This window comes from Oncorhynchus mykiss, chromosome 28 (assembly GCF_057628025.1).
Source record: "Oncorhynchus mykiss isolate SJ-2025 chromosome 28, ASM5762802v1, whole genome shotgun sequence".
Lineage (NCBI taxonomy): Eukaryota > Metazoa > Chordata > Actinopteri > Salmoniformes > Salmonidae > Oncorhynchus > Oncorhynchus mykiss.
Genome location: NC_143049.1, coordinates 8,894,589 through 8,907,572, shown reverse-complemented (window position 1 = coordinate 8,907,572; position 12,984 = coordinate 8,894,589). Strand labels below are relative to the sequence as shown.

The window sequence follows — 12,984 nt, the reverse complement described above, 5'->3', positions numbered from 1 at the left end:
TCTCTCGAGTCAGATTAAAGTGTTTCTATTTCCCTCTCTTCCCTTCCCCTCCCTTTCTCAGTATCTGTATTTCTCTTCCCTCTTCTTTCCACTTTCTCCCTCTTCCTTTCTCTTCCTCCATAGGTTTAATCAGAGGTATGGAGGACGTCTTTGATTGAATAAGGCATTTTGTGTTGAATAAGACATTTTGTGAAAGGAAAAAAGGAAAAAGTTATTCTGTTTTTAAGACAATGGAAAATAGACTTCATATGGGAGTTGGGAAGAGATCTCTTTTTATCTTCAATCATATCTGACTGGCAGAGGGAGGACTCACAGCTCTGCACCAGTGAAGGTTTGGCATCACAGATGAGAGAGCAATGGGATGATGCATAAGGATAGAACAAGACTTTCAAAACAAACAGAAAACTTTTTTTTAAAGATACAAACACACAAAAAAAACACAATTTAGAATCTTTGGAGACTTGAGAGTGAAGAAGAACACCACAGACAGACTGAGAAACTGTGTTAAAAAATAATATGGATTTATGATGAACTCAGAAGAGTCTAGTGAACAAAAAGAGACTTCAGGTTTTTCCTACCATGAAATGGACAAATGAGGGTTGAAACTTGATCTGAGGATTCTAAGTATATCTGGGGAAAAAAATATTTCTTTCTCTGTGAGTCCTGAACCTGCTCTTTCTCAAGTTTCCATAGCAACCGAACAAACTGCACCCCCTTGGGATCTGAGGACCAAATGTTTTTCTCTTTAACAGGCTTGTACAAAATACTAACAATCATATAATACAATACAGTATAATGTTTAGTCTAGTACAAATTAACAATCATTAAATACTTAAATGCAGTATTCTACCTTTAGTTTAGTACACATAATAGTGACAGAGAAGTACTTCAGGTCGGCATTGGATTTATTCACCATCAGTGTACTGCTGACTACTAAGGAGTATGTAAATGTGAAATGGGATCATTTAGAATTCAGTTGGAGAGGTTAGTGAAGAAGAATGTTGCCCCGAGCTCTTTCTGTGGGATGGAATACATTATGAAGTGTTTGTTTGTTTGTTTGTTTGAAAGCCACCTTTTATCATCCTTTTACTGATAGGCTACACTTCCTCTTTGGGCACTCAGTTTGACCCTTGAACTTTTAGTTTTGTCTCCCTCTGTGCAGCAACCACTCTGAGCCTCCATTCTATTCAAAGTTGCCCATAGGCACAGATGTAGGATCAGCTCACTTTGCCCAAATACTAACCTTAAGCATTAGGAAGAAAATGCTAAACTGTACTTAGATCAGTCTGAAGGGGCTATGTCATCCTACTTCATTCTATTCTGCCTATAAAGCAAAGGCCATTGGCTCACATTCCGTTTCAGAAGCTTACTACAGTTCTCGGCTCAGGGGTTAAAAGGTCTCGAGTCAGGTGTGCCTAATGTTCGGATGAGATTGTCCATAGAAACTGATCTTAAGTCAGTTTTCTGGTTAAGGTGGTTAATGGTTAAAGTTAGGATTTGGGGAGGGCCAGCTGATCCAAGATCTGTGTGTCCACTTTGATTAGCCAGTAGATTTTGCAGGATGCATTGCTTCGTTCATTGGGTCTGTTTTGTGACAAAGAAAGTATTTGTGTATTTACATTTCAGGGATTATTTTAACGAGGGCCAGGGGATTTTTCTGGTCAGGTCACATGCTCCGGAAAAACTCCTTTACCTTACCATAACACAAAAAACCACTAGTACAGATGTAGGATCTTAATTTGAGCCAGTTTTCTACAGCAGGAGAATAGTCCTGCAGCAACAGGAGATTTTAATTATTATGTGGATTATACTGTAATTAATGGACATTTTTGTAGGGGTTGATAACATTTGTAGTAAGGGAAAATCAAGTCTGAAATTTCAAAGAGGAAATTACAAACTTCAGAAGCCTTTTTAAACCTCAAATGTACCGCATTGCAGGAAAGTTCTCCTGCAACAGGGTGATGAAATTAAGATCCTACATCTGTATGGCACAGGTTAGAATTTGTTTATGGCACAAGCTATTTTATCATTGTATAACGCTACTGTGACTTTTTCTTTTCAACATATATAACTGTATGGCTCATATCAATTTGAGTCCGCACTGCAGTACTATTCACACACATAAAACAGGACTAGCTTTTCTCAAGTAACTCAGACTCCTCTCACATAGATGCTCATGCTAGAAAGCCTCCCCTCACGTAGATGTGTGCCGTTTTGATGGAGAAGACTGGTTGAATATCAGCCAGTTATCTTGTGAGGGGAGGCGTCATCGTCAGCAGCACAGAGCGGTGCAGCATTAGAGTAGAAAGCCTTCTGATCCATTTGAGTCTGACTCCATTAGATTTTAAGGGGGTGCCTGCAGTCCCCTCTCACTTGCATTTGGGTGAATGTTTTATTCAGTATGGAGAGAGGGAGCGGAGACTACTTTACTGGGAGTAGACTTCAAATCTGCTTTTAAATAGCTATACAAGGTCAAATGTTGAGCACAAGTCATTCTTTGTGCTGTGCAGGACAGGTTGGGAATGCTGTCACAGTACCTCCCTCAGGGAACACAAGAAACCAATGGAGGAACATCAAAACACACTCTAGAATACATTGGAGGATGATTCCAAGAGACACTCTAGAATGCAGGGATGGAGGGAGGGAAGGAAGGGATGTTTTCTCTCTTTTTTCCTTCATTTTTTTGGTCATCATCACATATTCAATAGTGAACCATATTTTCACTAACTCCTAGTGAATGTTACTGTCTATTTTACTTACAGACCATTCCTGACCCTCATATAAGTGAATTTGCCAAGTAATGTTTAATCGTTCTATGAATTCTAATATGTACATTTAATTATCTTGTAACATTCCAGGCCAGTTGGCAGCCGAGCGATAAATATGAAGTAGCTATTTTAGTTTTATCGACATTAGTTTATTCACTGTGCACAGAATCCTAAACCAACCAGACATATGGATATACCAATGCACATTGTAATTATTTTCATGGATTTGAATCATTGTCTAAATTTTCGCCTACTTCTCATTAGCTAACTGCCAGCCTATTCGTTTTTATCTGCATGTTGTTTCCCCTCACACAGATGTATTCAAAGGAAGAAACGGCCATTTTGATTAGAGTCAAGGGTCAACTCCATTTCAATCACTTGTCAGTTGAACTGGCCATTATAATTTCTCTATAGGAATGTAGTTAAAATTCCTATATTGACTGTAAAGACACCAATGTTGGTTTTGATGATGCCTCTGTGAAATGTTTACTGACCAGCAGCCTCTCACCACTGTTAGCAGCATCGAAATCGAGAGTTTGTCATTTGTCAAATTGCTATGGTCTGACAGGCTTTAACCCTTCTCGGGATTATATTTCTACGGTAAGCAGAGTTTGGCTTGCGACTGATGCAGGAAGACAGTCAGTCTAATGTTTGATCTAGATCCTTAGGTAACAGCAATAGTCCTAGTTGCACTAAGAGACAAGCCGTGCACTACAGTAACCCTGACAAGTCCTTTGACCTTTGCTTGTCCTATAAACATAAAGCAGTAGCCTAAAGGCTAAAACGAATGCTATTATTGCCAAGCAGCTGGTTGGAAATGTACTTGTATATTTCTATGTTCTATTCAGGTTCTGGTGTTATGTGCTTTTTCAGGGGTTGGGGGACATAAAGATAGTTTACTGTGCTTTTTCTATATACATTTATTAACAACTACCTGAATGAAGCCATGTTACTTTCTATCAAATGACTACCCACTGGGCAAAAACTGGTTGAATCAACGTTGTTTCCACGTCATTTCATCCCAAAAAAAATCTATGTGATGAGGTTGAATCAACGTGAAAATCTTATTGGATTTGGAAAAAGTCGTCAAAGTAAGGGAATCTTGTCATTTTTTTCATCCAACCTTTATCCTAAATCCAATGACATGGTGACATTTTTTGTTGATTTCAGGTTGAATTCATGTTAGTTGACAACTCAACTAAATGTAAATCCAAACTTGACGTTTAACTGATGTCTGTTCTCAGTGGGTTCATGTATACTTAACATTCCTACTGCACTACCTCTATAAGGTGATGTGTATAAATCTTTTTAAAAAACAAGACCTCAATTTTCATTTTAAGATGATGGATTTTCATGTGTTTACTGCCAAAATCCACCTACGTCCATTCTTACTGCTCAACTGGAGGCTTGGATGACAGGAGGGAGTAGGGGGTCATGACATTCTTATGAATGGCACTGTATGATCATGTATTATGTTTTGAATGCAGTGGGAAAATACAATATAGCTTGATGTAAATAGGAGATCTGTTTAATTTCATAATCTTGTCAGCACACAAATCTTTTCAGGTAATGGGGCGAGGCGTGGAAGAGGGATGGAGAGGGGGTGGGGTGTTTAAGGAGATACTGTCTGTGGGTGGGGTTGACATTTGAAGATGGTGTCTAGCTTCAGTGGTTTCTTAGCACAATATACAAAATGTATAGATGATTGAGAGACAGGGACAAGGACACTTGTGGGTAATGCTGAGGGTAGAAAAGGTGGACATGATCATGTCTGAGAAACCACAGCTCTCTTATCTTGCCCATGTCTCTTCTATACTTGCTGCTTTGACAATTCCAATTTTCATATGATTTAATTTATTTACTTATTTATTAGGTCATATTTAATTAAATGTGTCCTTCTATTTATTATTACCTATCATTATTATGATATTTATTTTTATTTCATGTTTTTTTTCTTTTCTTCAGATATGAATGATACAGATTGCTTACTGGGACTTTTTTTCTCTTTCTCCTTTTTCAATTTTACAATAAAATATTCTAATAGTACCTTAATATCTCATCTCAAAATCCTTTCTGCAGTGACCATTAACCCCAGCAGTGAATAAATGTGTTTTTGCTGCCCTCTGCTGTTTACTATCTACCAGTTTACAATGCATTACATTACAACGGGCCAGTGACATCAATTTCTCAACATAAAATAAAGTATGTTATGGGCTTATTATGGCACAGTTATAGCACAACTTGGAAAACACAAGAACATGTTTTTTTCCATAACTTGTTTTGGACTACATGCGCAGACTGGATAAGTAGCCTGTATGGTAATAGCCAACAACCTATTGTATATCTGTCATACATGCACCAGTTATTTGATTTAAATGGACTATAGTGCCGCCTAGGGATCTACTACCCACACATCATTAAATTAGAGCCAAGCTATGCCACGCTGCTTTTCATTAGTGTCGTGAATTGATGGCATATATATAAATATAAAAAAAATTGTATTTGCATGTCATGGTTAATTAACAAAAACAAGTATTTGGGAATGATCTGTGGGGGCCTAATGCACACCCACATACTCGCTGACAGACGGAACAAGATACTATTTTCACTCTATTGAAACATGTTTTGTATCAGTGTAGATATGGGAAGGGTGTTATGCTTAAAAGCCAGGCAACAGAAATACAGTACCATTAATATTTCTGTAAGATTAGAAGTGATGCCACTTTCATTTTGAGGTTTGCGTTGATCCTGCGCATTGTGTTTCGGGGTGGTTGGGGATTGTAGTTTAAATACGTTTAACTACACGCTAGTAATGCATTCCAGTGAATGGAACACACGTTCGCCTAAAAACTACTCTTCCCGTTTCAACTATTGCTGAGTTCACGTGTTCGAAATGCCTCATGGGAATTATATTTATAATCAGAAGGAAAGTGCAATTTCATCTTAGTGAAATGATTTATTAAAGACTACAATAACCAAGATGCTAAGCGTAAATTGTCAACATAGAGCTGTCAAACAACACAAACGCCATCTTGACAGCAGCCTTAAAATGGCAGAAAAATGCCAGGGAGAAACCGAACTACGGACAGGGTTTATTTTCTTATTTTGAAAAGACTGTCCCTTCCCTGTTTTTCTAAAAACGTAGCTAGGGAGTTGATGGCCAGTGAGAGAGACGAAATACGTTAAAATGGATATCACGACGGCGGTTTTCAACGCGGCCAGAGATGGTAAGCTGAAACTTATCCAGAAGTTGCTGAGCAACAAAAGTCCGGAGGAGTTGGAAGCTCTCGCCGAGGAGAAAACGCAGGGAGGCACACCTCTCCTCATTGCTTCTCGACACGGACACTTAGAGGTTGTGGACTATTTGCTTGAACATTGCAAAGCTAACGTGGAACTAGGAGGCTCGGTGAACTTTGACGGCGAGACGATTGAAGGGGCACCCCCGCTATGGGCGGCTTCGGCGGCTGGTCACCTCCCTGTCGTCCGCACACTCCTCAAACACGGTGCCTCTGTCAACAACACTACGCTGACCAACTCAACGCCCTTACGCGCTGCCTGCTTCGATGGTCACCTGGAGATTGTCCGTTACCTGGTGGAGCACCGAGCCGATATGGAGGTAGCTAACCGCCACGGCCATACCTGCCTGATGATCTCCTGCTACAAGGGCCACAAAGAGATAGCAAAGTTCCTCCTGGAGCGTGGTGCCGATGTCAACCGTAAGAGTGTGAAAGGCAACACCGCTCTCCACGACTGCGCTGAGTCCGGTAGCCTGGACATCATGAAGATGCTGCTGAAATGTAATGCCCGCATGGAGAGGGATGGATACGGCATGACCCCTCTTCTAGCTGCCAGCGTCACGGGGCACACCAACATCGTGGAGTACCTCGCCCACCAGCCCCGCTCTTCACGAGAAGAACGCATTGATGCACTCGAACTCCTGGGGGCCACCTTTGTAGATAAGAAGAGAGACCTCCTGGGGTCCATGAGATACTGGAGGAGAGCCATGGAGCTGAGACAACCAGCTGACAAGGTGGGACTCCTGGCCAAGCCCCCTCCGGGTCCCCCTGTCCCTGCCTACGACTGTGCCCGAGAGGTGAGCACAGCCGAGGAGCTGGAGGCTCTGATCACAGACCCTGACGAGATGCGGATGCAGGCCCTGCTGGTCCGTGAGAGAATCCTGGGGCCCTCGCACCCCGACACCTCCTACTATATCCGCTACAGAGGGGCCGTCTACGCCGACTCTGGTAACTTTGAACGCTGCATCAGCCTGTGGAAGTACGCCCTGGACATGCAGCAGAGTAACCTGGACCCCCTCAGCCCCATGACGGCCAGCAGTTTCCTGTCCTTCGCTGAGCTCTTCTCCTTCGTGCTGCAGGACCGGGCCAAAGGTACCCTGGCCACTCGCGTCACCTTTCACGACCTGATGGGGGTGTTGGGGAAGAGTGTGAGGGAGGTGGAGAGGGCGGTGGCCCAGAGGGACAGCCCCCCCGAAGCCCCCCAGTTCACTAAAGCCCTGTCTATCATCCTCCACCTGGTGTTCCTGCTGGAGAAGCTGGAGTGCACCACGGAGCAGGAGCACCAGAAGAAGCAGACGGTGTACCGCCTCCTGAAGTTGAACCCGCGGGCACGGAGTGGCTTCACCCCCCTGCATATGTCTGTGGACAAGGATACCACGTCGGTGGGCCGCTACCCTGTGGGTCGCTTCCCCTCTCAGACCGTGGCCTCGCTGCTGCTGGAGTGCGGAGCGGACGTGGACTCCCGGGACTGCGACAACAACACGCCCCTGCACGTCGCTGCTAGCAACGGTTGCCCGGAGATCATGGCGCTGCTGGTGAGGGCAGGGGCACACTTCGATGCCACCAATGCACAGAGGAAAACTGCGTACGAGCTGCTGGAGGATCAGAGCAGTGGACACCCGGCCCTCTACCCCCTCAACTACGTCACTCTGCAGTGCCTGGCAGCGCGCACCATTGAGAGGCACAGACTGCCCTACAAGGGCCTCATCTCAGAGGAGATGGAGACCTTCATTGAGCTGCACTGACACGCCCCTCCCCCTTAAAATCCCCACCCTGTCCCCACACTCTCCCTCAGACCCCTCTAAACCACCCAACAATGACCCCCTTCACCCCACCTCACCCATGTCCCACCTGACTCCCCCTCATTGTCACCATACCCCAGCCCACCTCCTTTCCCCATGGCCTTTCCCCTCTCAGTACCCCTTCTAACACCAGACTATTAGCTCTGTCTCAGACCAAATCGCAGCAATAATCCTCCTGGCTTCTAAACGTTACACTAACAACAGACTGGGAGCATTTTAGCTGTGGCTAGATGCCTCCGGTCAGTGATCTCTCTTTAGGTTATGGGCAATTCCACGGTAACAGAGTGATGCTGAGATTCAGATTTTTCACTTTTAAAATGTATGTCAAACAAAAAACTATGATAGCAAAGTTAAACAATAACGCAATTGCACAAGGAATAGTTTTAACAATTTCCACAGAACATTTTACAAGAACATATTCACTCTTAAGAACAGTGAAGAATCTTGAGCATTGCTCTTGTATCGTGGATTTGCCCTTATCTGTTATTAAGACATGGACACTTTCTAAGTGCTAGGTTGCTATTTGTTTGCAGGTGGGGAAAAAAATACCTTTTGGACTTGATTTTAGGATTTGATGCTTTCTTTTTCTTCTCCTGTTTCTCTTGATAAGCAAGGAAGACTCCTAACAGAAAGGAAAGAATGGCAGTGCCTATATATCTATTGGGTGGTGGCTTGTTTTAAGGTGGGAATGGAAGCTGTATTACTTGATAGTACATGATCAAATATTGACAGTTAACTGCATGAGAGGCTTAAGAGTGAATAGGATAGCTTGTTTGTTAAATCGGTCTTGTTTTGCAAGGTTATCCAGAAGCATCCTTTGAACAAACAAAGTACACATTGTATGCTTGGCTGCCTGGTATCAATGGATTTTATTTTTTTTATAATTCATTTAGCGTTATTTAATCCTCCGCCCCATACTTTGACATTTTAAGGAGTGTTTGAAAACCCATTTGTGCCAAAACTCAGCCTTATATCGTTCCTCTACACGTGTAATCTTGCAGGTTAGCCTGAACCTACTGAACTAACTTACTACAAATGGAGCAACTCACAACTGTAGAGCGCAGACTAGCATGGGAACTCTCATAAGGATACAGTTTGTTTTAGCCTAGCCTACATCTCTTAGTTTACTCTGTATTTTTTTAGACTGTGTGTGTGTTTTACAACCTGGTCAATGTCGTGAAGTTTCCCTCTGGACAACTTGGACAAAGTGGGAAAGGAAAGATGGAGATTTCTCTTCATCTCCTCTTGAGTGAAAGTTTATGTTGATCCCAGTATCAGATCATATATTCTAGTCTATCTACAGTCCATGCAGAACAATTGGAATCTATGCAGTCACTCAGTGTGACAATATCAAAACCCAGGGGTGACCCGATTTAAGCACAGATGCAGGTGATAAGGATGTGGAACAAATCGCACACTGCATTTTTTTTTTATTTTTTATTTTTTTTACAATTTCAGATTTGTGTTTTCATACATGCTCTCTTTTATTTTTTTCTGTTGGTCTGTCCCTATGTAACAAACAAAAAAACACCTGATTGAATGCACTTTGAAAAACCTCCCTGAATCCTAAAGTGTCCCTGTACAACATCCAGGCTATGGACTGTCGCAGCCTCTCTCTCAATGGATTGATTAATTTAACTGATGATGATAACTTCAGAACAAAACTGTGTTGAGATACTTGAATAAAATTCAGTGTCCCTGCAGCAAGTGGGTTTGTGTGTTGCCTAGAGAAGGCTTTGAATCTCTTTTGTGTCTCTCTTCCCTCCCCTTTTCTCTGTCACTGTGTTGTTGTTGAGCCTTTGAGAAAATATATTTATTTTTCATAGGTGTCTTTTAGATGTTAGGCTAATGTTACAAACTCTGACGTGAGTGCAAAATCTCAGTGCGATACAGTACTCCAGTCCCAATTCAATTACAGTATTTTTAATTGCTTCTGATAACTGCTTAGTTCACACTGTTAGAACAATCCCAAGCCGCTGTTCATTAGCAGTGGACTGTAATCACCTCTCACCTTTAGCCCTCGCTGTGTTCCTGTCTCTACTGTGTACAGCATGTACATGGCTGTCTAGGCTAGCACCACCCCAGTGCTCTGCTGTGAGAGGGCTGGGCAGAGTGTATATGAAGGTGTAATAGACAGCTGGACTAACTCATAACACTGACTCATATTACGGAGGCCCTTAGATGGATTGAAATAGGTGTGATGGAAGAACACACTATCCCTCCCTGCTCACCGGGTTCCCACGCAGCTTGCCTATTAAAACTTGATCTACCTGTGTTTTCTATATATTTCCCACACTATGTGGTTGGAATAATATTATGAAAAGGATAATGCCCTTTCAGTGTAAGAGCTGTTTGAAAAGACTGCCTGAAATTTCTTCCTATTTTGATGGGATGGAGTTTTGGTTACTAGACTAATAAGAAAGATTTCCAAACCTCTCTGCCAATAATTGCTCATTTTCAGTTTTCCCCTCCCTATTCCCAGATAGTCCTAGCTAAATTCTTGCTTGAGAAATTGCTTTTTGCTAAGAAGCTATTTTTGTTTATTTTTTAAATGATTTGATATTGAGTTAAAAATGGCTGCATTTGGCCTTTCACTGATGCGGGTTTGAGCTGGGCCTTCCGTGCTCGTTCCTGCCCAGGAAAAACGTAGGGCCCTAGTTATAGTCTATTGCCAGGTGTCCTAGGCATTTCCCCTTGGTTAGGTCACATGGTAAGGAATAACACCTGACTCTATATATCCCCCCCCCCCCCACCCTTTTCCACAGCACTTTGCAAATAACCGGAGTGTCATATTTGGGTTGTCATCGCAGTCCAATGCCTGTGGTTTTTAGGCGTTGAAGTATCTCTATATTTTTATTATGTTTCTAAAATTCCAGTAAAAACGAGTGTATCCCTTAAACAGTTTATTACTCATATTTTTTTTCCTACAGTGACAAACAGAACATACTCTTTGTTCTCCCTTTCTTACTCTCTGTGGTTACAAAACGTGAGGTGTAAAAATCTTGATCTTCCAGTGGGCCAAGCTCTTAAAAGTATAAATAGAGTGCAATCGACATCACCGCGGGGCAGCGGTGGAGACAGGGCTATTTCCACTGCTATTTTAGGGTCCTTTCACCCCAGTCTCTGCCCTGTAAACAGGCTTACACTAAGGTAATACACACAGTCAGTCAGGTCACTGGACGACTGGCAGGGACAATGTCCCGGAACCAGTCCAATGAGTTTGGTCCTTTGTTGAACCAATTCTGTAAAATATCTATTTTTGACTCTACTGGACATTAGTCTTTTGAAAATTATGATTATTGATCATCACATTTATGACACTGCCATATTTTACTCTGCGCTTCCACTGCCTACAGTGTAATTGCTATGGGGCTATCCCTCATGTTAGTGATTTATTATTGTTATTCAGTGTTAAACCGTTGTTGTTGTTGTTGTTAAATTCACAGTTAGTATCTGTTTTCTTTGAAAGGTCAGAGGCCATGGAGTTGAACTTTAGAGAGGTCACAGGAGTGTCAATAAACCCCAGCCTGAAACAACAACCCCCAGTCCCTGACTCCCTGCTCCCCTGTGGCGTCTGCAGATCTAGTGGAACTGGACAGGATACTGTAGCTGATGGTCTTCTCTGCCCATAGACCTACCTGGTCCAGTCAACCCCTAGAAAGCAGAGAAAGAAAATGAATCTGAGGCAAACAATATGCTAATTGCTCCTGCAGCTAGCTCTCTGGTATGCAAGGTGTTTCCACCATAGGCCTATTTCTGACACCTGGGGTTACAATATATTCAAGTTAAATTCAGTCAGTAAGGACTTATTGAATTGGGAATTTGCATTCACCTCCTGAGTTGAGTTGATCTGGAATGGAATTCCCCCCCGAGCCTGCTGACTCCCTTATGGCTTAGGAGAAGGGCTAGGGTTTCCATTTATGACTGGACACACTATATCTGCTCAGACCGCGTTTAGGAAACAGCAGTAGCCTGGAAGGTTACTGTTATAGGTAGTCTCACTTGCCTGACTGACTCTCCACCAGTGGCTGTGGGACGGGACTGTTTTGTAGAGGGCCTTCGTCTTGAGTAAAAAATATGAGGCTGATATTTTGTGATACATTCCATCAAGTCTAGGTATATGAGTCCCTTTTGGGTATAGTGTAACTCATTTTAACATTCTGTCTTGAAGAGCTAATGTTTAGCTTATTAAAAAACATTTTCCCATCTCAAGAGGTTAATTCAAAAATGACTAGTAATTGTCTAAATGAAGTAACATGGTTGATTGTGACAAGGTCGATCTGTCTGTTATGGGTAACAGGGTTGATCTGTCTGTTATGGGTAACAGGGTTGATCTGTCTGTTATGGGTAACAGGGTTGATCTGTCTGTTATGGGTAACAGGGTTGATCTGTCTGTTATGGGTAACAGGGTTGATCTGTCTGTTATGGGTAACAGGGTTGACTTGTTCTGCTTGAACCCATTCAGTTTTCCACCACAAAACACCTGAAAATTAAAAACAAAACAAAAAATAGAAATAAAAAATCTAATTCAACCAGCTCACCTGATTTTACAATGATTTGACTATTAGATATTCAATGTTCCTTTTGAAAAACACGTTTTAAAAAGGAACTTTTGCCATGTTGAATCGAGAAGTTAGTTCACGAAACAGGGTCGACTTTAAAATTAGGGACAGTTTTTTTTGTTTTCCTTCAAATGAATCACTAATCACATGAAATAATCTTCAGAAAATACTTTTTTTAAGCAAAACAAATTAACTAGGGCTTTACAGTAGCTAGGTTTTCATCCGTTTGGCAATAGATTTTAATGTGAATATTCTACAATCCGCATAAAAGAAAATATGCCCATTTTCCCACCAGTGGTGTGTTTCCACCAAACGGACTTGTTGCGGATAAAAATCAGTGCGTGATGATGTAGTACACACAAAATGTACTTTTTTCGGGACATTTTTTCATGTAACTAATACAAATCTAAAGTTCAATATGTTTCCATCACATTTTCAACTCTAGCTATAGTTTTTCATTAACAAAAACAAATAAATAGCAAATGTGCCTACTCTGGTCTTGTCACCTGCACTCTAGCAGCTTGCAGACACCGTGTGGGTAGACTGTGCAGATTGT

General features: G+C 42.0%; 2 protein-coding genes across 5 annotated transcripts in view; both read left to right on the top strand.

The window, feature by feature from the left end:
- Positions 1–4,814, top strand: part of LOC110508443 (CUGBP Elav-like family member 5) — a 51,136-nt gene extending 46,322 nt beyond the window's left edge. For 2 of the 4 annotated variants that reach the window (XM_021588962.3, XM_021588960.3), the window contains exon 12: positions 124–4,814. The gene's annotated coding sequence lies outside the window, so the exon portion shown is untranslated. Of the gene's footprint in view, positions 1–61 lie in introns of all 4 variants that reach the window. The other 2 variants (XM_021588964.3, XM_021588961.3) reach the window with 2 other exon arrangements.
- Positions 4,814–9,569, top strand: LOC110508442 (protein fem-1 homolog A). Its single transcript, XM_021588959.3, has one exon. It carries the CDS (start codon positions 5,956–5,958, stop codon positions 7,807–7,809), a length of 1,854 nt encoding a protein of 617 aa, XP_021444634.1. The 5' UTR covers positions 4,814–5,955; the 3' UTR covers positions 7,810–9,569.
- Positions 9,570–12,984: the final 3,415 nt, after the last annotated feature.

Coding starts and splice junctions, on each gene's coding strand:
- LOC110508442 (XM_021588959.3), top strand. CDS start 5,956: ATGGATATCACGACGGCGGTTTTCAACGCGGCCAGAGATGGTAAGCTG.